The following is a 23080-nucleotide window of genomic DNA, read 5'->3' on the forward strand; positions in this document are numbered from 1 at the left end:
TGAACTGGCGAATTAAAATTTCAGTACATTGGAAGTGACCTCTATTCGCGAATCAAATCACTTGAAATCTTGTAATTTAACTTTGGACTTGTTGGAGTCTGCGCAAAATCGGTGCCAATCAGCCTCAACGCCATGTTCGGTACAACCTTCATGTGTACAGCGAGTGTTTCACAGAAAGATGAATTGCATGCTATATTCTAAGAGGGTTTTATTATTTATGTAGGATTATTTCTGTATAGTGGCAAAAATGTTAATAAATGGAAAGATGCAACAAAAACGGTATAGCAAATAGATAAAGCTTCTATTCTGAAAATGCATACTTGTGGGAATTTTGGTGAATGTCAATTTTATCTAGTGTTAAATGCAATGCAACTCCATTCATTATGCTATTATTGGCATATATATTGAGCAGAACCCATCAGTGCCAAAACATGTTGGAAATCATAATAAATTGCATGCTAAATGCCAGAATGTTTCAACTCATATCTGCACTATCTACATGCCCTGACAGGAGTGTTTCGGTGATATATTGGAAAAGAGCTGTCTCAAAGAATAACTTTTGGACAATTCATGGCTCAGATTCACACCTTAAAACCGTTTTTGTTTCAGCGCTGTCTCTGGGTAAATCTTATATGGGAAGAAAAAGCTCGCGGAGGTCTCAGCACTGATGTATGGTCTGAACATTGTGTGTGTCGAAAGGTCAGGGATCAGAAGAAGTGCTCTGAGCTGGTGATTGGCCAGAGCCTGCCGTGTCCCCTGGTTGAACTCCCTATTGTTTGGATGTAGCAGGTATAGCGACCAACAATCGCATTCTGGTGCACTGAGGTTGGCTGCGATATCCTTATAATGGCAAGAGAGAACAATATGTGAGGCTGGCTACATTTAACAATTTAAGGTTGGTTTGTTTCCCATGAAATTAGAAAAGCCTACAATGCTTAAGCAGCTGAAATCTGCCTCCTTAATTCAAACCATGTCTCAGCTCTATCCACGAAATGTGCATGACATTCAAGCGCATTTTACGGATTAGAATAGTCAGTTGAGCTTGACGACATTATTCAGTCAGCCAAAAATATTTATGGTAGATGGGGAGAAATTTTCCTTAACCTCAACATGTTACATAAATCAAAACATCTGAAAACATTTTCCTTTATGTAGATCTTGCTTTAACAGAATATGCGTAATTTATGCATTGCTTAAAACGTTAAAGTTAAAACTCTCTGCAAATAAAAACTAGATAGCAATATATTTTGATTATATTCAGAGAAAGTAAAACAAATAAATATAAAGTCTCATACAAGCGTGGCGCAGTAAATTATCCAATGCTTGGAAGCACAATCACAATTTTATGCACGCATCTCCACACACTAGATAACGTACTAAAAGCTTTAAATAAAAGTAATAAAATAAAATAAATACACAACCACGTATTGAAATGAAAAAATAGCATTAGCACAAAATATTTGAGTTCGGAAAGGAAATCTCTTTTTTCTTTAAAGGAGGCACGCCAATGCTCCTGCCATGTCAATACCCGCGGCTTCGCAAGTACATGTTGCTTTCAATTGTAATCAGTATTTGCAGTGACAAAATATCCGAAGCCAATTCGACGTTATTAAGTGAAGCACATATTTATTTCACAAGGACACATTGAGCCTACACTAGCCTACATCACAACGGTCAATACTGGGACAACACATACAAATATTCACAGTTTAGAACACAGCACAACATGGGACGGACTAGCACAAATAAACCTAGACCTTACAACACCAACAAACATAATTCTACTTGACGAAATGCTTTCCTTATTGTGCCTTCATTATGATTTGCCTATTTACATTAAATGTGAATGTCACCTGGACTACATTCAACAGTAAACCAACCCACTCAAACACACAAACTACACTGTTACTCTGAGTGATGCCATACCTCTAAAACAGCCGTCTGGTTTTCTAACAGGCATCTAGAGTCTCGCTAAATATCTTTCAAGTATATTAGAGCTTTCCATGAGCAATAATAAAAAAATAATAATAAAAAAAAAATACTCAAAGAGAACATAGAAAAAATACTGTTTACCTCACAGAATGTTTACTGTTATGATACATTTTGATCCTACATTTGAATGTGAGTTATCCTTCTTTCATAACAATAAACAAATATAGAAACACTTCAGTTGCCACCGTGGCAATTAAAGGTGAATTTCAAGCTTATATGAAGAGGGCGAGGACGACAGGAGAGGGAAAGGGTACAAAGGACGTGACAGGGGCCCAATGGCAGAGGCAAGGTGAAAGAGATAACACCATGTGTGTAAAATACTGAGAATCGGTCCATCAAATTCCACTTGTGATATTTGCCATCTCAGTCTGGATTGGGTTTTGTTGTACGGGGTTAATTTCAGCACTATAGACCTGCGGTGCACGGCGTGGGGACAAGCTGCTGGCCTGTTTTGATCTGCTGCTGGGGCCCCGAGGCTGAGGACGAGGCCGAGCTGGAGGAGCGGATCTTCGTGTTGGGAAGCTTATGCTCCTTCTTCCACTTCATCCTCCGGTTCTGAAACCAGATCTTGACCTGGCGCTCGGACAGACACATGGTGTGCGCAATCTCCACCCGCCTGCGCCGGGTCAGGTACCGGTTGAAGTGGAACTCCTTCTCCAGCTCCAGAGCCTGCTGGCGGGTGTAGGCAGTGCGGGACCTCTTGGGCACTCCTCCATTGTAATTGGGATTGACTGGAGGAGAAAAAAGCCATACACAGGCATGCAAGCAGGTGTTAAACGCAGGCTGATAGCGTTTATTCCAAAGCCCTAGTTCCTCCAATGGACACATTACATGGTTGAAAAACGATAAAACATTTCTGGGTTTGTTGGGAAATCACATCCGCTCTGTTTGTTTTACTCTGAAGCCTTGTTTCAGTTTACGGACATGACCTTAATGTGGAGATGCCGAGTGTGCAAGCACTCGCATCCAGGGACATATCAAGCTTAGAAATGATTAACAAAACAGCGGGGTTGGATATTACAGTTTGGCTCGGCTCCAGTGGTGGAGGTACTTTGGGTTAAAAAGCAACAAAGGCACATGGCCCCGACAGACGAACACAGGCAATAAAATTTACGAGGGTCCTTAATTACCGACCCTGCTGCTCGATAGTCGTAAATTGCTGTTGTAAGGGCTGCTACTAGTGCTGCCTCAATAGGCTTGCGTGTGTTCCAGTGGTTGTTTCTCAGTGGTTCTGCTATTTAACCGTGACGATAACTCACCGTTGTTAACGTGGACCTTTTTCATCCACGGATAAACCACCGGCTCCTTGCCCTTCGCTACGCCGGGATATGCCTCACTGGCGAGGCTGCAGTCTTTACTGGCATTTGCCCCTGCGCCACCGTCTGGGGCCGCGGAGAGGCGAGGACCGTGGCTCTGTGGAACCGGCTGCGGCTGTGCGTGATGCCCATCCCCGAAATCATCGAGTCCGGTAGCGGGGACGTTACCGTAATCATATCCCGTTTCTGTGTAGTTTGACCTCGGATAGGATGGTTCTTCGTGATGGGGGAAGCCCGTGTCTTTTGGCCGCTCGTAGTAATCACCAGGGTTGGGGATGTATCCGCTCTGCTGATATTCGTCGCATGGAGGAAAGGAAGGCTCGATATAGTTGGAGTTTATCAAGTAGGAACTCATGGTCATTAATTTGTGAAGTGCAACAATACTAATTTTTATCGCGCTGTCGTTTTTCTGATCTCCACAAAACCCTCCTACTCCCTGTCAAATGTACAAAGTTGCCTGGTCACGTGTGAAGCACCACCAATCACGGCGTGTCCTGTGGGCATCATGTAAACAGGAACCAATGGAAAGCATGGCATTGGTACCACCAACACCGCTCGGACTGGCTTACGTTGATGTTTTCCTTATTAAATCACCGTATATAAAGCAAAACCAATCAACTAACTTGTTTACTGCATGAGGCCAAACGTATGTGAATGAGGCATTCCTGCTTGTGCAAAATAAATCCACCTCATCTGAAACAGAGAGTGAATATGAAATTCAAGCCCTGACAAAATAAATGTTATCACAAACAAAGGAATATTTCTCACAGTGACGTGAATGTCTGTTGTCTGAGTTTCAAACGTGTTGAATCCTAAACATATCGCTGAACAGGGTCACAAACAGCATGCCAAATAACAGTGCAAACTATATTGTTGTATATCAGCTTATTTAAATGATCAAAAAAGAAAACTGTGCACAAGGTCCCTGCAAGCAATGCCGAGCCTTATCTATGCGGACACACACTCCTGCATATCAAGCATAACTCTTCCTTGTGAATACCCGCCTATGACAAACACACAAACACTCTTCTCTCACTTTGCACACCTGCATACATGCATATGACCCATTTATTGGTTTAAAACGCAATGATGTTTTCTGCATATTTGCTTTGTATTTCCATTACTACATGAAAGTTATCTGGCTCTGTTGACACGGCCATCACGTATTACCAGTTCTCTGCGATAACTGCCATTGAAAAGCAAATCCAAACACGGAACAATCACTTGCAAGTGAATCTTTATTATGGCCACACGCCAAACAAAGGCGTGGGATTGTGAAAAAGCTTAGACAATTTATAGTAAGACATGCCACAATTATCTGTCCAGCATAAAGAATATCACATCAAACAAAATGTAACAAATCTGTTTGAATTTTAAAATATAGAAAAAGTTATCCACAAACTATTTTCCATTATTTCAATACAAATATGCAATATCTTGATCTGTCTCTCCTACACGTGCCACAGCACTAACTTAATGCATACAGCCAGGTAAAGATACTGGCAGCATGATGTGTTGTACATATAAAAACATATGACAAAGATAGTGGGTACTAAGAGTTAAAAGGGGCAAATATTCAGGTACATTAAAAAAGGAAATAATAATAATGTTTAATACAATAATTTCGGGAAAGTCTCACATTGATTTTAGTATAATAAAAATATTTTTTATAAAACTGCACATTTTAAGCTAGAGAATATAAAAGTTTCTGACCGTGCTCTTCACCATCAGCCATCACGTCCAGGTCCTGTTTCTTCTCCATGTCCGAGGGGCCTCACTGTATATGTGTCCCAGGAAGATGCAGCAGCTCTTCACAAAGCTGATCCACACTGTCCACGTCAACAAGGCCTCTGCATGGAGAAACAAGAGGCCAAACTTCGGAAATATTGAAAGCTTTCTTTTCTCTCCTTTTTTTTCTTTTTTCCCTGGTCCCCCCTATTCTATTCGCTCCTCTAAACAGAGATAACTTCTGCCTGACCCCAAAGTGACACCGTTTCCATTTTGTTTCTGATTAATCTTTCCCATTGACAGTCTTTGTTAAACAACAAGGCGTGCCCCCTTTCCAAAGAGGCGACATTTTCATATCTGTTAGACGCAGTGACCTGAGGTTCACCCCGGACTTGGACTTCAGTTTTGCATGGTCTGTTCAGCTCTGGGGAGTTGGGGGAGCACTTAGCATTGGTCAGCACCTGGTAAGGTCCCTAAAGGATTTTAAAACATGTGCCATAGACCTCAAACTATCCAGAAAATCACACCTCGTGCTACGAGTTAGAAACGGTCGAATAGGGGGATCTTCAAACTACAGATCTGCTGCAAAACACATTTATTATAAAATACAGCAGATTTTTTTCTTCACATTGCTGATCTCCATCACTGAATCTCTAGTTTATGGACGCAGAAGATTTAAAAACAGGTGAATTATTTATTTTCCATCAGCAACCAGAGGCAGGCCTTAGTTTTTCCTCCTCAAAAATTGTTTTTCTCTCATGTTAGCACACTGTTGTTGCAAGGCAAAGCTGCTCCTATCTCCTGTATCTTACAGGCTTTCTCACACCTAACTCATTGTAAATGGCAGCTGATGTACTTTCCGCCATACACCCACTGTATCCGTATGGCCGAGAGACCACCTGAGAGGCAATATGTCAACATAATGTCAGCAGTAAGACTACTTCACATCATATCTAAATTTACAGTCTGCTGCCATTCTATTATATATAGGTCCTGAAAAAATATGGGCCAGATCAGCTTGGCTATTATCCACTTAGTCTGATTTTACAGGTCATTGTACTTGTTGCTATATGGACTACTTTGTTCCTTTAATGGTTCACCTGTGAATAACATTATTAAAACATACTATTGTCATTCAAAAATCCGGCACAGCCCTACAAAAGAAGCATTTTAGATAAGACTGCGGGTAATACCTCCGTTATCTAGCCTAGGCCTGCAAGCTGCTCCTGTGTGTTTCAATTCAAGAAAGCATCTGGAAATCACTTGAACTAAGCACAAAATGTAATACAATAGTAATCCTCAAATTGACCATTGGAGCATAAGGAAGCAACGGCAAACTAGCTTACACTATCTAAGCAATTTTCCACTAAATTTAAAAATCCATTCTGCTTTTAATGTGAAGAAAGCACATTAGAGCTGTGCATTATGGATTTTATTTAGGGTTATAATAATCTAACAGCCAGATCACGGTGTTCCCTTTCAGAGCATATACTGTGAGGTGAAGGTCTATTTAAGAAATATACATCATGCTGACAGTTTACTGTAAATTTAGATTATCAGAGAAGTGCTGAGACAATAGTGACAGATTGCAGATGGTTCTCCCAAGGTCTCCTGTCTATACGGAGCCCTGACGGGGGGATAAAAAATCCTCTTTGCTTTCAAGATGAAGCAACGATTCGGGCCAGAAAACACCTTTCACAGCTTTATGGAAATATTTTGATACAGGTAAACGCCCATAATAAAAACGTTTTCTTTTAGACAGTGCGCCACTTGTGATTGTCCTATCAAACCACTTTGCAGGACTGGCAACGGAACGAGCTTTCACAATAACTCAGTGGGGCACTAGCTTTTATATACAGCTGCAAACTTTGATTAGACTAATAACAGTAACCTTCAGACTTCCAATGACGTTAATAAAGGCGAAGACAAGTTGCTTCTTCCTCTAGAAGGTGCATAGACAACTTCTTTATTCTTATAAAATAAAGAGGGCGTTTCAAATGATAGTATATATCTGAGATGGATGACACAACTAATGTCTCCAAAACGGTAAAAAGGTATACAGAAACTGAAAGGGTCAATAAATTAATATGTGCACTTTGGGGTAAGTGAAAAATAAGACTGCCAACGTTTGAATTAAAAATAATTGAAGGAATATGAAATTGTGCTTGTTGTTCAAAAATGCGGACTCATTTTGAAAAAAACGGAGTATTTAGCAAAGATAGACGTCTATCTGGTCGCTTTCATTCTATGGTGACGAGCTTTTACTTTTAATTTCAATAAAAAACGGAAGTTGTGAATGAAAAAAATGACTCGATTCTGTGAATTTTATTTGACATTTTTTTATGCATTGCAACACTTAACAAAGTGCAATATAAGTGGTGTCCGCATGTTACGTCCTACAAATGTGTTGAATTAGTAGAAATAAAATAAGATTTGTATAAAATAACCTTTTAATTTTCTATGAATTTCATGTTATGATGACAGTTAAAAAGTTGAAAAAGTCCAAAATGATGGGACCTTTCTATAAAAAAGGATCCACGATTAAACATTTTGGTTTGAATTTGAAAAAATGTCTATTTCTTAACAAAGAAGTTGCGTTCAAGAAGTCACGCGATTTTGCCGAGACACAGTTTTGGACTATTTAAGCATAGTGTCAATTTAACGTTTTAGTTTTCGGTATAAATTGGGATTTGTTATAATCCATATTTTTTCCCATTTTTAATAATGCCTCCCTACAAACATCTAGAGTTTGAACGTTTTAGTGTTCTTTAAGAAATCGCAGTGATTTCCTGAAGTGGTTAAAAAGGCCCAATAAAAAAAATCAAAGTATAGCATAAAGCTTATCTATTGGTAAATACGTGTTTTCTTTTACTTTCCTTCTACGAGTCACAAGAAACATCTGTGCCATTTCAGTTTTCTTAAAAGGCTTCTATTCAGCGGATTAGGAAGAGAGGGGCTAAATGTTTTTTAAGGGGTCCGGGGGCTCAATTTGGGGGCTGTGGGTCTTCCCATTACCCTGTGACCGGGTCGAGAGTATCAATCCTCAAAATGCAAATGTTGCCCTCGTCCCTAAACATATCAAATACAATTTATTCAAAGGAAATTCACCAATCAACCGCCCTAATAAAACGCCAGCCACTCAATCTTGTTGCTGGGGACGGGTGGGGGGTCGCCTCCCCCGGTCCCAAACGCGAGGTCACTGCGCTTTCAGGGTTCACCTGGAGTGCACTGTGCAACATATGTAATTCAAAGCTATTCTGTCTTTTGTGTGGAGAGTCAAGATCGCTATTATAAGGCTGGCATCAAGCTCCGAGTGAACAGATGACGGAGACTTGTTCAGCGCGTAAACTTTTGACCCCAATTTTTCCTCCTCTTCCGCAGCTATCTTGCTCTCATCTGTCCCAGCCCAGTGAGATATCTGCCCCTCTCAACGAAAAATTGATTTGAACAATGTGTATATATCTCTTGCCATCACGATGATCATTTTCACAATTTTCATAATTAGAGGAGATGCCAGCACAATACCTAAAATGCGATTGTAGCATTATGATGTTTCCAACGAGAGAGTGAAAAGATAAATGCAATAGGCTCCCACTCAAGACTAATAGGGCCGTAAAATATGCAAATCATTCATTAGCATTATAGAGCAACTAAAAGCAGCCAAAAGTCTTTGTTGGAGGCAACACGTAAAGTTAAACGCCCCTCTCTCCAGTTTCTCCTCCAGTGCAGGATGTTACCACAGGCTCTGTGTCCCTCGGTAAATTCATTTTTACGCATTATGCTTATAGGCAACGCCAAGCAAACTGGTCATTAACGTGAAGGCGTGTGTGCGCTCGGTACCGTGCATGTGTGAGTGGTTTCCCTCTCTCCATACTGCACGGTGACAGTGAACTTGGCCTAAAGCGAGCTCTGCTGGTGGCTCTGAGAGGATGCAGATTTATCTTGGTGCTGTGGCTGACCTCCAGATGAACCTGCAGCGCTTCTCCCTCTCTGCCTGGCAGTATTCCGCACATGGGGCCCTGTCGAAATGTCTCCTAGTGAAATATTGGCAATGGGTTTAATGTCCAAATAGCCGCACTTTCAAAGTGTCTTGTTTTATTTTCAGTGTGTCTGAAATCCAACTAGAAAGATGAAGTATCTTCCTATGCATACCATGAGTATAAACCGAGCAGATTTGTTTGGTAATTCTGTTAATTCAATAATCGGTGCACACCCAAATACTACTGCTTTTGGTTTGATAAAAAAAACGTTTTGGGGAGAAATACACCTCGCATTTCCAGATTCTTTTTCCTAAATCGGCCAGATAATTCCACTCAAGAGTTGGTGGAAGTAGAAATAAATAGCAATTTTGTAAGTATTAAAAATATATGTTTTTATTAGCAGAAATGCAATGATTCTAGACATAACGATGTAGTCCTTTGCAACAAAAGGAAAACGTGGTCTTTGAGTTATGATGGCTGCCGGACAGTGTACCTTTTAAAATACGCCCAGTCACTGACTCAGAGAAATGTAGTCACAGGTTATTTTGGATCTAAAAACAACGCACAAAAAGGTAAATCCAAAAAGAAGGATACATGATTTTCATATTTATGGAAATGTCCACACACACGCCTTTTTTTTGATACGCAGGAAACTAAAACTAAAAATGAAAACGAGTCCAGAAAAAGTCCAAAACTAAATATTTCTTCGCCCATATTTCGTCAATTTTGTTGGAATCAGGGTCCGGCTGGTTGCTGGTTTGGCCCCGGCACTGATCGGACAACAGGTCACCACAAAGTGAGAGTGACTTTAAGACGTAATTTGAACTTTTCAACCCCAAACACAAAACAACGAGGCTGACACAAAACGGAATTCCTTTTCAAATGTCTCCCTGCTGTTGTTTGTTCCCATGTTGTGTTTACTTGACACTGTTTACAGCCTGTCCTAAAGCTATACAATGTGCCAACATGTGGAGCGCAGCGCTCAGCAAAATAACGACTTCAACTTTTTTCCGTGGATGGACCTGCAACTTCCAAAAAGTAATCAGCGGATTGAGAATCCAATCAAAGGGAGCAAGCTGTAAATCTGTAGGCCTGCATTAACGCCTAACTTTATCAGGGAAATCTCCACACACACGTCCCTTTGAAACTTTCTGGTTCACGGTCTGTGAATCCTCCAATGTAATAAAACGACAACAACTAGAAGTTTGTGGGGGTGGAAATGGACACTGAGATAATTATCCAACATGTAAAAATGGATTATGAGTTACACCACAGATGGAGGGAAACAAGTTACACGGGGAAGGAAGCAATTAAATAGCCATGAGCCGGACCCAACCCTGCTCAACATCTGCCGAAAGCAGGATTCAGCACCGCACGACTGACAAATTAGTGTAATGGACTAATAGGGACAGATAGAGGGAGCGAATACAATAATAAGGCTGTTTAACACAGGCGGGCTGTTTTCTGGCTACCGGATAGTCTGCAGAAACTTACCCAGAGACGCAGTCCTTATCCTGGCCAGCGTCCGGTCCATTCTGAGCAACACTGAGCAATAGAGACGGTCTGTACCGGTCAAGTAACACTTACAGCCTGCAAAGAGAGAGTCAGACGAAGCCTTGCCGTCAGTGCGATTATATGTTATGTGCAATATACTGTCAACTCCCCAAAACCATAAAACTTACTTTAATGGCCACCACGTGACCGTTTATGGCCAGTGAGCCTATCTGGCCGCGCTCTGGATGATTTTTACGATCTAATTCATAGACAAAACCCCCCATTCATTTAGCACCCAAATGTCAGAGAGCCAGAATCGGCCCTAATAAAGTTTACAGCTGAAAAAGTCGAGCTGATTCTCCGGGAATAGCCCAGGAGTCTGTGCGCAAAAGGGACGCCCGGCCATGGAGCATGTTAGTGGCCAAGGACCCCAAAACACCCCCAGTTCCAGAGCAAGGTGAGTGAAATATGAAGTTTGCATTCAAGGGGGACCTGTTGAATTCAAAGATTTGAGTTGACAATTTTCTGACAGCTCATAGAGGTGACTTAAAGAGGTTTAGAACAAACAGCGAGCTCGGACTCTTCCAATCTTGGACGCAATCGTGGCAAATGCGTAAACGAATCTGGATTTCACAAAAAGGTTCACTCAGTATAATTTTGCCGTTCCAGTAGAAAGTTTATTATGGCCATCATCATCATCATCATTATTATTATTATTACTATTGTTATTATTATTATTATAGGATATTTTTGACTTCCAGTCTTTGAAAAACATTTACAAAAAGCTAAACACGATGGAGTTATACACATAGGCAATGAAATTTACTGTGGGGAACCTCCACATAAAAACAGCTAGAGAAAACAAAGACAAAACACGTTTTTACACAGATATTGCGTCCAGGTGAACAACGCAAACAGCAGCAAAAAAAAATAACATAAAATAAAGATACAAGGCACAGCTAGTGTACATACAAGACTGAGTCTGCACCTCTTTCCATACATGTGTTTACAATGCACACAATGACCACACAAGGCTCACGTACTCTGCTGGTTCTACTTTTGGAAGCAAGTTATCTGACAAATTGACACAATACATTACACAAATAAATACATACATATACAGTACATACATATAGAAAAACGAAGGCTAAACAGCTCAACCTCAACCCTCTTTGTATTAGGCTGGTATTGTTCTTTTCACACAACTTTAACTGGATTTATCTGCGGTGATAGGTAGCATTTCAAGCGTTTTTCTTTTTTTTCTTTGTCTGAACAAGAAATAATTTAAACAAACATTTATTTTCTTTCTTTTTCTTCTAAATCTAGACATAACTGTACATAATTCATTTTTTCCTTACATAAGCATTACCACGGTGGAAATAAAGAGTAAATAAGGAATATAATGGGACAGTTGCTGGACATACAATGAGCTCAGGTGGGGTGTCCCTTGTCCCGCACACGGGCCGTTCACAAGTCTCTGCGCTTTTTGAATTAGGAATTGAAGTTGATATGACAATCTTTGTTTTATTAATTTTTTTATAGTACTCGTTATCAGGGCTAGAGGACTGAATATCAAGGCCTGTAGCCTCCCCCGCCAGCAGACGCCATGTTCATGCTCTTCAGCTTGTTGTCTTTCTTCCACTTCATCCTGCGGTTCTGAAACCAGATTTTGATCTGTCTCTCTGAGAGGCAGAGGGCATGGGCTATCTCGATCCTCCGCCTGCGGGTCAGGTACCGGTTGAAGTGGAACTCCTTCTCCAGCTCCAGGGTCTGGTACCGGGTGTATGCAGTCCTGGCTCTCTTACCCTCTGGTCCTGACAAATCTTTTAACATAAAGAGTGGGAAACACATCAGATACAGTTGATGTAAAAACAAATAGTGCAGGAACTTTGTTTTAATACATTTCTTACATTTTTTAAAACGTTGCATGTTGAGGTTTGTGGTTTTAAAGTTGGCACACAACTAAGTTTACTGTTGAGCTCATTAGATCCCTTTGCTATTAAAAACCAGCAGCGTAAGTAAGATTTACACATTTTCAACTGCACCTTGCGAAAAAGGCTTTACGTGGTAAACTTTGGGTATTTTACGTTAAAAATAAATACAGTATTTAATACAAACAATCTTAACGTGCAGGTTATATCTAAAACATTTTAACTGACTTCAAAGTTATATTTTATCTCATAAAATGATAGCGTACCTGTTCAACAGTACTGAAAAGCAGCAATACACCAAACAGGTGAGAGGCGCGTATGTCACCATATGGCCCTTTGTAAAGTAAACATATTTTCTACTCAAATAATCAGATTATGTCCTGTTTTGATTCGACATAAAACGTCTTAATAATATATAAACATAATTAAACCTTAATTCAACTTTAACATAACAACAGATCTATCAAATCAATACAAGATCAGTAAAAGAAAAGCACTTTACCATGATTTATATGAAGTTTTCTCATCCACGGGTATATCTGTGGCTGTGATGAGTCGTTTACATTTTGAGGAGTTGTTGGTGCGCTTCCCGTAGGTTTCTCTTCCTCGAGGGGGGAAGATTTGGACACACAGTCCCGGCTGAGCAGCAGCGAGCCTCCGTTAGAGCTCGAGCACTGGGTCGTTATAGAGTTTTTCACGGCTCGGTGTTGAGATTGGGTTTCGTGGACCGGGGAAGAGGTGGCGACCGAGGAGCACGGTAGTGGGTCAGGTGGTGGCGAGAGTGACGATGTCCTGGTGTTGCTGGCAGACTGGTTGTACCTGACCGGCTCCACCGATGGTGTCGTTGCCGCTGAATGACTCGGGGAGTAGCCTGGTGTCTGCTCGTCGCCCACAAAGTGTCCGGTACCGGTCCGCCCAACTGTTAGGTCCATCCCGTTGTAGCCATAGCCATACCTGTTCGAATGCATGGCTGTTGAGTCTCTGTATTGCTCGTTTGCCGTATTATGGTCTCCATAATTATGTAACTGGAAGTCCGCGCCATTGGGATAGCGACCGCAGAATGAGTTCACAAAATAGGAGCTCATTTGTTGACAATTCCTCCGTTCGCTCGTAGTAAGTAGTGTTGTTGTTTTTATAAAATTCAAAGATAAAATACTAAACCTGTGCGCTTGATTTGTGGCTCTTATGCTTTAGCGCGTCCTATAGCACCCTTGCACAATTTATGATGAATTATGGAAATGAGTGGGACATGGACTTGATTCTCTCTTACGTAGGCACCCAAATATGGGGTACGGCAGAGTATCACGTGCTTTTGTTGACCAGTCGTAAATCCTGCTTGGTGACCTCCAGAGGTAAACTCGTGCACGGAGGAAATACTGGGTGGGATGATAAGAGAGCGCGCCCCCATGCGCTCGTGGCTAGGGCCAACTCTGAGCCACGGTTTGGGTGTTTTGAATTGTCGTGGTGCGCCATCCTCTGGCTAAACTGACGCACTGCATGTCTGCGGAGCTCTGTGAGGCGTGGGCTCCACACGGGGTCATTCGGAGGTTAACGACCATTGCGGCAAAAACCAACTGGCTCCTAAACAATACAACAAGTGACATGCTGAGAGTGCAATCTCTGCGAGGACAGTATACAGAAATACTGAAATAATTCGATCAGAATCTGTTATGCATGTTATGATGAGGCGATGAGTGCAAATAGTGTGCGCAGTTAATAGAATAAAAGCCCACTCATAACAGGGCTGCGTTATTTTTCTGTACACTTTTTTTGTAATCATAAAGCAACTGAAGAGCGACTAATGTGGGAAAATGTGAATAGATATTTCGGGTAGGATAAAAGCTTAACATCACATTATCGAATATTAACACATACACTTCCATTCGAGGCCTGTACTTTATGCCACATTGAAGAATGAATACACTTAAATATAGGCTATATGAACGCGCGTAACGCCACGCCATGTCTATTTTAGGCTATTTAAAATGTAAAGATTTCAAACAACAAGCCCTCGAATGATATAATAAGTTGTTGCATGCTATTGGGCTTTATTACGCTTTCGTATAAAAGCAAATCTTCATTTATATTGAAGTTTAAACACCCAACATCTTTTCAATTTGTTTTTCTAGTTATTTTATACTTTGGATATATCAAAAGATCGAGAAAAAAACCCAATATGTGTTCTTTGATCAGCCGAATTTATGCGAGCAATCTATAAAAACAAGAGACGAAAGTTATTTAAAAAAAGGAAATATTCGAAACGATGAATGGATGAAATGAGGCCAAAATGTTTAATGTAAAATGATTTTCCGGATTATTCAGATGATAAATAAAAGATTCGATTTTTGGATTGTGCTCTAAAATATTCGCATGGATTAACGTTACGTCACAAAAAGGTATCGTCGTAGTATTTTATGTTCCTTTTGCTGTGCTTAGAAACATTAGATAAAAGACTCTTTTTCACGATATTGCCATAAACGTTTTAAAACAATTGTCTGATCGGTCGATTACAATGCAGCGCAAGTATTAGTTGGTTATCAAAAAACACTTTAGGGAAAACTATTACCCATGTTCACTCAAAAACAGAAGACCCGCCCACAGCCCCAAAGACAAGACGCCTGAAATGGTGGCATGACGTCCGTTTGGTTTTTTCTCTATGTGGAATTTTTATGGCACTTTCGTCTCTTGAAGGCAGCGGCTTGTCCTTCGCGTTCTTCCACATGCTATTCTCCAAGAGCAGCCCCTTTACACAGCACAAGCCCCATCCTGTGTTACTGACAAACATCGTGAAACATAGATTATTTATTCGGCTGCAGGTATGTGCTCCCTTTGCGGTAACAAACCCCCAGAACGGCACGGTGTGAGGAAGGGTGAATACCGGGCTCACAAAATCCAGTGGGCCCTCACTAAGAGAAGACCTACGGGGTGTGTGTTGGCTAAACAGTCATGCTCCAACAGCTGATTTATGGCTGGCCAATGGCAACAAAGTTCCCACGAACATTATTTCCCTGAGTCAAGCCAGGGACACACCCAGGAACTATTTAAAGAGCAAAAGAAAGGAGATGAAAGAAGTGAGTGCGCACTGGTGTCAAACATGTCCGGCTGGGATCGAGGGGGCCAAAGCTGCAGAAAAAAGAGGGGCAGTGCACTCTGCAGGCACCTTTGCACATGTACACACCAGCGTCGTAGAGTATAGAAATTAAATAGATACTCGGAATATTTGTACTTCACGTTCTGCCTAAACGTCATTACGCACGGCTGTAAAACCACTTGAATGCACTGTGTTCACATTCAGGCTAGTTATTTATATAGACACATAAAAAAGAGATTTTATAGAATACAAACAGCAAACCAATTCTCCCCAAAAATATTGAAAGCAACAGCAGTCAAAGCAAAGCTGGATTTTCTGTTTGCAGAGAATCGAAATAGAACAATTGTTATACGCAGATTTCGGATATGGGCAATGCACACCATATCTGATTAAAGGCACTGTATATTACCTTTTGCAGGATCAATATCTTGCAATAATCTGTCCATGCTTTGCTTTTAAATCTTCAGAAATTGGGTGCTTGATCGACTGGTAATTTACCGCACGAAACAATCACTGCAGTGTTTCAATATTCTACATTGAGCTCGCTAAGTGTATGTAAAGAAACACAATTAACCATATTTATGTGCAATTACAAAGTGCAAATAAATGATATCCAACTGAAATGTTTAACTTGCCGGAATTCGATGGCAAGCCTCTGTATGTGAACCTAAGGTAATTTACGCGATAAAATAAACAGGATTTTGTCACTGAAAATGTGTCTATTTAGAAGTTCAATTTGTTCAATGTGCAGCATGCACATGTATGAATTATAAAACAGTAAAGAATAATGCAAATAGACACACAAGTTAGACTAGACTGCCCAGCCTGCACTGCAGGACATTTGCAGCAAAAACAGACAAAGCTGCAACCAAATAAACCCCAGTGTGTCCACAGGAGGGCGTCAAAGAGCACCTCTTCTGGATGGCATCTGCCAAATGATTTTTGCATCAAAAAGTCCATCCAGTCAAATCCAACAACAAACAAATAAGGCATTGACAGCATGCAAAAGCCAACAGGAAGATAACAACAGCACTGGTGTTAACTCATCTCTGCTTGATCACATTTTTTAAGCAACCGCCATTTAAATCACAATAAAATAAACTGTAACATTTAACCATGTCTTCTAACCGCTGGATATTTAACCAGAAAACAAGTAGCAATACACGAACACAACTGTATTATTATAATGGTTGATTGTTATTGTAAATCGATAGAAAAGCAAACCGAGTAATACGTTTAATTTGTCTTACCTTGTGATGGTTTCTGCCTGTGAACAGGGGGAGGTGAGGGGAGGGAGTTGGCAGGTGCTGACGGCCGGTGACGGAGGGAGGTATCCAGCTGAGTCCCCGGACGGAAACTGGGACTCCCGGGGATCAGTGACGCACCGGGGCTCCGTCCACCTATCATGCCCAAACGACAGTAGGGCACCCACAACGATCCAGTCATGTCACAAAGCAAGCTCCTGCCCGATCGAGAGAAAACTCCAAACTCCAAAAGAGGTATAAAAACGTAGAAGGTCGCTGGTGGAAAACAGCCGCATGGAAGCCCGTGACCGTTAAATGAAAGGCTGCTCTATTCCGCTATCGGAAATTATATATAAAAAGTTCATGTTCATGACTCCCTGCGACGTGACAAGCTGCGACCAATGGGAAGACGAGCCGGGTCGTAAAGTTGTATTGCCATGTTGTAAATTTTCATAAACAACAACGGATTTATGACTCAGTGCTGGAGGAGATGGGAAGCAAAGGGAGGGGGGGGGGGGAGAGAAAGGAGAAGGAAGGGGGCAGGTCACCGTCAGGCGCCATTTTACCGAGGACAGAGGGAATGCAGAGTTCAACAGCAATTTCCCTTCATCTGCAGCCTGCCCCATCTCGCATCCTCATAGTTCACATTCCCCAACTAAAGTGTTTACCTTACACTCATAAAGGACTGCAACAAGTTTCATTACATGCAACCTGATATTCACTTCAGTCAACAGCACTGACTGGGAGCAACATATTATTATTAAGTTATTATGACTGATTGTTATGATCATGTTTGCTATGTTAACTTGATATTACATGCAAACAAATAGTTAGTAATAAAAATACATGTAGCGCGAACATATTTTCATATTTAAAACATCCCCAGAGGTTTACTTTTTTAAATATATTTATTTGTTCACATATTTCTTATACAGCTAAACGTTGGCACTCAATATTTGTACATCACAGTTTTTGCACATTTTGGGTTTACTTATTGTACACAAACAAAAAGAAATGCCTTTATACTAAAATGTCCTGCTGTTAAAATAAAAGTGCATGCGTTTATTTTATTTTAGCATTCACAGACATAGCTATAAATCAATTAACCTGAAAATATATCTTAATGAAAAAGGTTTTATAATTACACGGATAAGACTTCAAACGTTCATGTGAGGGTGTTGCAATAATAAGCTAGTTGACTTTCCTGGAATCTGAGGTAGGTTACATAAGAAGGTCATCTCAAACCAAACAAATATATGTGTTATGCTGCAAGAGGAGCAAGAAATAGTGTCAAAAACAGGCATATTAACATTCTAAGTGAGTTATATTTAAAAATAATAATGAAAAGTAACAGCCGTACAGTTACTGAAATGTACAGAACAATCTAAATCACAGTTGGATGCATTTAACTAACAAGACATTTTTTGTTTATTCACCTACTTAAAATAAGGCACATATGCGTAAAAAATAATAGCCTACTTGTTTCATAAAAAATGCAACAGTCTGTGGAGAGAAATACTCGAATAGGTAGATTCGTTTATTTTACAGTCAATTTCAAATTGCGCTGAATTCCCTTTGTCTGTGTTTTAATGCGAGCAAGAAAATAGGTAAAACATAAAATAGGTAGTATTTTGTTTAGGAATGTTAATTCAGTAGATAATGAAGCTACATTTTCTTGCATCTTTTTTAAAAATATATAAATTGGATAGGCAGTTAAAATCGCAATTTCATGCGGAGCCTTATTATGTATTTTGGGTTTGAAATAGTGACATACAGCCTATTGTTTAATGTTTATTACATTATTGCCTTCAGCTGTCGTGTAATTAATCAGCCTACAGAGCTCTGAGTGCATGAATGGTATGTGATAAAATTTGGGATGTATCCCTTACGCATTCTAATGTTGTGGTTCTTATATGTAATCCTCTGTCCGTGCATGTCTTTTGTTACTTTGCAGCCGTGACTGACTCCAAACCGGGGCTCTGGGTTTCTCCAGCTTCGGGCTCTCCGGCCTCTGACACCGCCTGGATACCATCGTCCTTTTCCCTGTGGGCCAGCACCGGGTCCTCCTTGTTGTCCTTCTTCCACTTCATTCTGCGGTTCTGAAACCATATTTTGATTTGCCTCTCTGTGAGGCACAGGGCATGGGCTACCTCGACCCTTCTCCTGCGTGTCAGGTACCGGTTAAAGTGGAACTCCTTCTCCAGCTCCAGAGTCTGATACCGGGAGTAGGTCTGCCGTCCCCGCTTTCTGTTAGGATCTGTAAGGGAAAAAATGCACTTTTTTCGACATGTATGAAATGTGATGCTTCATAAATCATTTAGAATAAAATGAAGTGTTGTTGAAATTGATGACGACAATAAAAAAAACGTGTACTTGGAATTATTGTTGGGCTCATTAATTTAGTTGTGACTGCGCAATTAATTGTGGCTTACACCTAACCAAATAATGTTTCAAAATGTCTCTGCATCTATTTAAAATGGTCCTGCTGGGATACTTGGTGCATGCCTCCTTTGAAACTCTGCATGCTTTTCCAATTAAAAGCCAGCGATGCTCTGTGCACCTAAGGAGCCATACGTAATTAGATTACAGTCTCAACAGCTTCACCCTCAAAATTATAACAAACGCAAATGTTTCAAATGACTTTTATTCTAAATCCACTTCACTTCTTTATGTAATAGACAATACTGGTGCATATTGATCAGCAATGTGAATTTAAAAAAAAGAGTTTTAGTAAATACCAGAGCCTCTGCAGTGCAGACCCAATTAGAAAGGAGCTGCAGAGTGCAAGAGAACTGATTTACACAACATGCCTTCTTTTTTACAACCACAAAGGGGAGAAGAGGCTATAAGAGTAATAGGAGTGCATAGAAAACCCCCAGCGGCAAGGTCTCTGCGTACTGAACACACAGAAGCGCTGGCCAAATGAATTTATGGCTGCAGAACTCATTAGTTGCGCAATAAAAGTTTTACGATTCTTCCCATGCAACACCAATGGCTTCACGAAATTAATTGAACCACTAACGGCCAATGTAAGTATCCCAATGTTTTGTAAAAGCATTGACCTGAGGGCTTTGATATAGCACATAAGAGATAGTCTCAGCACATACCTGATCCTCTCATCCAGGGGTACATCCGGTATTGTTTGTCCGGCGGCGAGGTGAGGGGTCCCGGCTCGGGATGGCAGCAGCTGTCGCTGAACAGGCGGCTCTGGTCAAACAGGCTGCAGTGCAGTGGGTGTCCGTCCTGCCCCCGGCCATATCCCGAAGTAAACACGGGGCGGCTCTGGTACACTGCATTACTGACGCTGTAAACTCCAGACAGAGACGGGGCGAACGCGATGGCCGCAGCAGTCCGACCCGAAGCATAGTCCTCTCCACTGGGTCCAATACTGCAAGAAGCCCGCTCCACGTTTGGAAAGAGAGAACTAGCCGTCGTATATTTGCTAAGAAGACCATCCACATAATAAGAACTCATATTTTTTCTCTCTGATTTGTTGGCCCAGAATCCTCAGTGTCGTTTTTACGAGGTAGCGTGATATATGACAGCAATACAGCCTAGATTTACACCAAACCCCATTTTTACTCTGGACCAAAGATCTCTGCCATGTGACGCAGGCCTGGCTGCTCTCATCCAATGAGCATGCAGACATGGATTTCATTATGGCGCAGGACTGCAGAGTGGGATTAACACTTCACACACAAACACATACACACATGTAAACACACACGAGAGAAATTCTCACAATCCCAGTGATCTAGAGGTAATTTAGGTTGCATAAGGTCATGGGCTTTTGATGTATTTCAAAGTACCGCACTACAAATAATCATCTATTTAAAAAGATTTATTATTCTATTTTTGTTTACCTTCGTCGAATATATTTTGCTTTCTTGAATGTAATAAACGACATAAAGTCAATCATAGGTAATAGCTGGATATAATATAGTTTGATATTAGAACTAAAAATAATATAACATATTTGTTCACTTTTAAATTCTAACTTGGCATAAAATCGCTTGCTAAAGAAAATGTTTGTATGTCATTTATTTATGAATATCAATAGTAAAATAATGCACAGTGTCTTCTGCAAGTTTCTATTTTTTGTAGGTTTAACCAAGATAGTGTTAAATACTTTCTTCAAAAAATATGCTGCAAGATTTTCTAAATTGAGAATTTAGCAACATTACGTATAATATGTTTTAAATAATAATAATAATAGTACCCAATTCATCCTCCAAATGTTTTATTTTTACCGGCTAAACAATGTTATCTCAATACATTGAAATTAAGCATGTCTTTATAAGAAACAAGAAAGCAAATGGTTATAGTAACAATTACAAATTCGAAAAATAATAATAGATAATATATCCTGAATTTGCTTAATATTTCAAGGAAAAAAGTGGATCTCTGGATATGGAAAACTGATTGCGTTATGTGTTCTGTAACTTAAATTGTAAACCCCCCCCTTTTTTTTTTTAGGACAATACCAATAATTATTCATGTTTAATTTCAGTCTTAATAACTCTGCTATTAAACAAGTACAGTTTCAAATGATTTGCATCTATACAGCCGTAAAACAGATCGAATAAAAGAAAGAAATAGAAACATTGGACAGAGAGCGACTATCTGAGGGAGGCAGCAGGAATCCTGCAATCTGTTTTCTCACTGCTTCACTCTTCTCTGCAGAGCCGTAGGCCGGAGAAGCAGTTTCTGCACTGAGATTGTAAAAAGGTGTGAAATTATTTTCGTGGTCTCTTAAAAAATGTTACTACAGTTTGTTTCCCAGTGCAGGTTCATTGGGAGGAGTGTTAAAAGTGGTGTGGCGATGTTGTGGAACAGTGTCGCCACCATCTGGGGACTTGTAGGGACTACAGGGTGGGGGAGGCAGCATGTGCGCAGGCGTTGTGTTTTTCTGCTGCAAACAAGGTTTAAATACAAGATAAAATGGAGAGAAACATATCTCAAAATGTAGCAGTATGTTTCTTCGGTTGTGATATTACCCACATTACTAATTTAACAGACAAGTCCAGATGTATTTGGGAAGAAGTACTATCTATAGCTCTACCACTGTGTTTGGAGCTAGATGCTGGCTTTATGGCTCTTTCTCCTTTAGGAAGGGCCAAGCTAAGGAGCAGAGGGCGGAAGGTTCCCAGGTAGAAACAAAGGATCTCTCCAAATGACCATGAGTCCTGCACGTCCCCGTCGGGGAGAGTCCAATAAAGCTGATCATTTCCGCTCGGCCTTTTGTCCAGGGCGCAGTCCCACGTAAAGAGAAGAAAAAACAAATGGGTGCCATTCTGGAAACGGCCTAATTGTGTCTGGACGGCCATAAAGCCATTAAAACTGGAATGCCAGACAGTGTAGCAGACCAGGCGTTTTATTGCACTGTCTCTGCTTGAGTCTTTGAAGTTTGGGTCCATCTGCGTCCCCTAACGCGTCACAACAGCGCTCCAGTTAGTTCGACCAAAGTCTTATTTACCCTCTAACTACAGTAATCACCCAGTGGATGTGTTGTGTTTCAGAGAACTTAACAACCTGGTGTAGGATAGAAGCATGCTGATCGACCATCATATGTAAAGCTCTTCGGCTAGCTCACATTTGATTTGTTGCTTCTCGTATTTGCTATGTCCTTGTGCCAAATATTTTTTCCAACATGCAGAGACTTGAATCAGCCTTGCAAACGTACTGTTTTAAAGCTAGAACTCTTCTCTAAAACCTTAGATATTTACTATTTGAGGCCAAGCTGCGTTTCAAATGGAGTTGTTATATTTCATAATTCTAGTCTTGTAAATTGGTTATGTCGACATGCGCTAATGATGGAGCATTTTGCCTTGTCATATCTGAACTGAACAGCCACACATCGGCTGCATTATTTCGAGCTTCAGCTGTTGAAGACCTCGATGTCTTTTTTTGTTTTGTGTCCTCTCGCCTCGCAGCGCTTTGCACCCCATAAAAGGTTATAGCGGTAATTGTCTTTTATGGCTGTATACAACTAACAGCATCCTCTGCCAAGATGCAGCTCTGTCCCCAATTCATGATCACGCACATATTCAACTTTAGGTGTGTGCGTTTTTATTAGTGTTGGTGTGTTTTTGTGTATGTGCTTCGAAATTGAGAGCTTTAAAAGTTTTTTAAAAAACATATTCAAGATGTTATTTGTTTTATTAATGGATATTGCGTTATTGCACAATGAACATTATTGATTTATGTTATTTATATATTTTAGTGTGTGTGTGTCATCCACAATGCTGCCCAATTGCCCGCTGCGTGCGTGTGTGTGTGTGTGTGTGTGTGTGTGTGTGCGTGT

General features: G+C 40.6%; 3 protein-coding genes across 3 annotated transcripts; all 3 read right to left on the reverse strand.

The window, feature by feature from the left end:
- Positions 1-1188: 1188 nt before the first annotated feature.
- Positions 1189-3669, reverse strand: hoxa4a (homeobox A4a). The gene is made up of 2 exons (XM_063899257.1): positions 3252-3669; positions 1189-2723 (listed from the first exon to the last, which is right to left on the reverse strand). Exons 1-2 carry the CDS (start codon positions 3667-3669, stop codon positions 2398-2400), a joined length of 744 nt encoding a protein of 247 aa, XP_063755327.1. The 3' UTR covers positions 1189-2397.
- Positions 3670-11182: 7513 nt separating this feature from the next.
- On the reverse strand, positions 11183-13714 carry hoxa5a (homeobox A5a). Its single transcript, XM_063899256.1, has 2 exons — positions 12944-13714; positions 11183-12333 (listed from the first exon to the last, which is right to left on the reverse strand). Exons 1-2 carry the CDS (start codon positions 13524-13526, stop codon positions 12083-12085), a joined length of 834 nt encoding a protein of 277 aa, XP_063755326.1. The 5' UTR covers positions 13527-13714; the 3' UTR covers positions 11183-12082.
- Positions 13715-17697: 3983 nt separating this feature from the next.
- Positions 17698-20519, reverse strand: LOC134874954 (homeobox protein Hox-A7-like). The gene is made up of 2 exons (XM_063899258.1): positions 19884-20519; positions 17698-19033 (listed from the first exon to the last, which is right to left on the reverse strand). Exons 1-2 carry the CDS (start codon positions 20248-20250, stop codon positions 18720-18722), a joined length of 681 nt encoding a protein of 226 aa, XP_063755328.1. The 5' UTR covers positions 20251-20519; the 3' UTR covers positions 17698-18719.
- Between the last annotated feature and the right edge of the window lie 2561 nt (positions 20520-23080).

This window comes from Eleginops maclovinus, chromosome 13 (assembly GCF_036324505.1).
Source record: "Eleginops maclovinus isolate JMC-PN-2008 ecotype Puerto Natales chromosome 13, JC_Emac_rtc_rv5, whole genome shotgun sequence".
In the NCBI taxonomy this organism is placed as follows: Eukaryota; Metazoa; Chordata; class Actinopteri; order Perciformes; family Eleginopidae; genus Eleginops; species Eleginops maclovinus.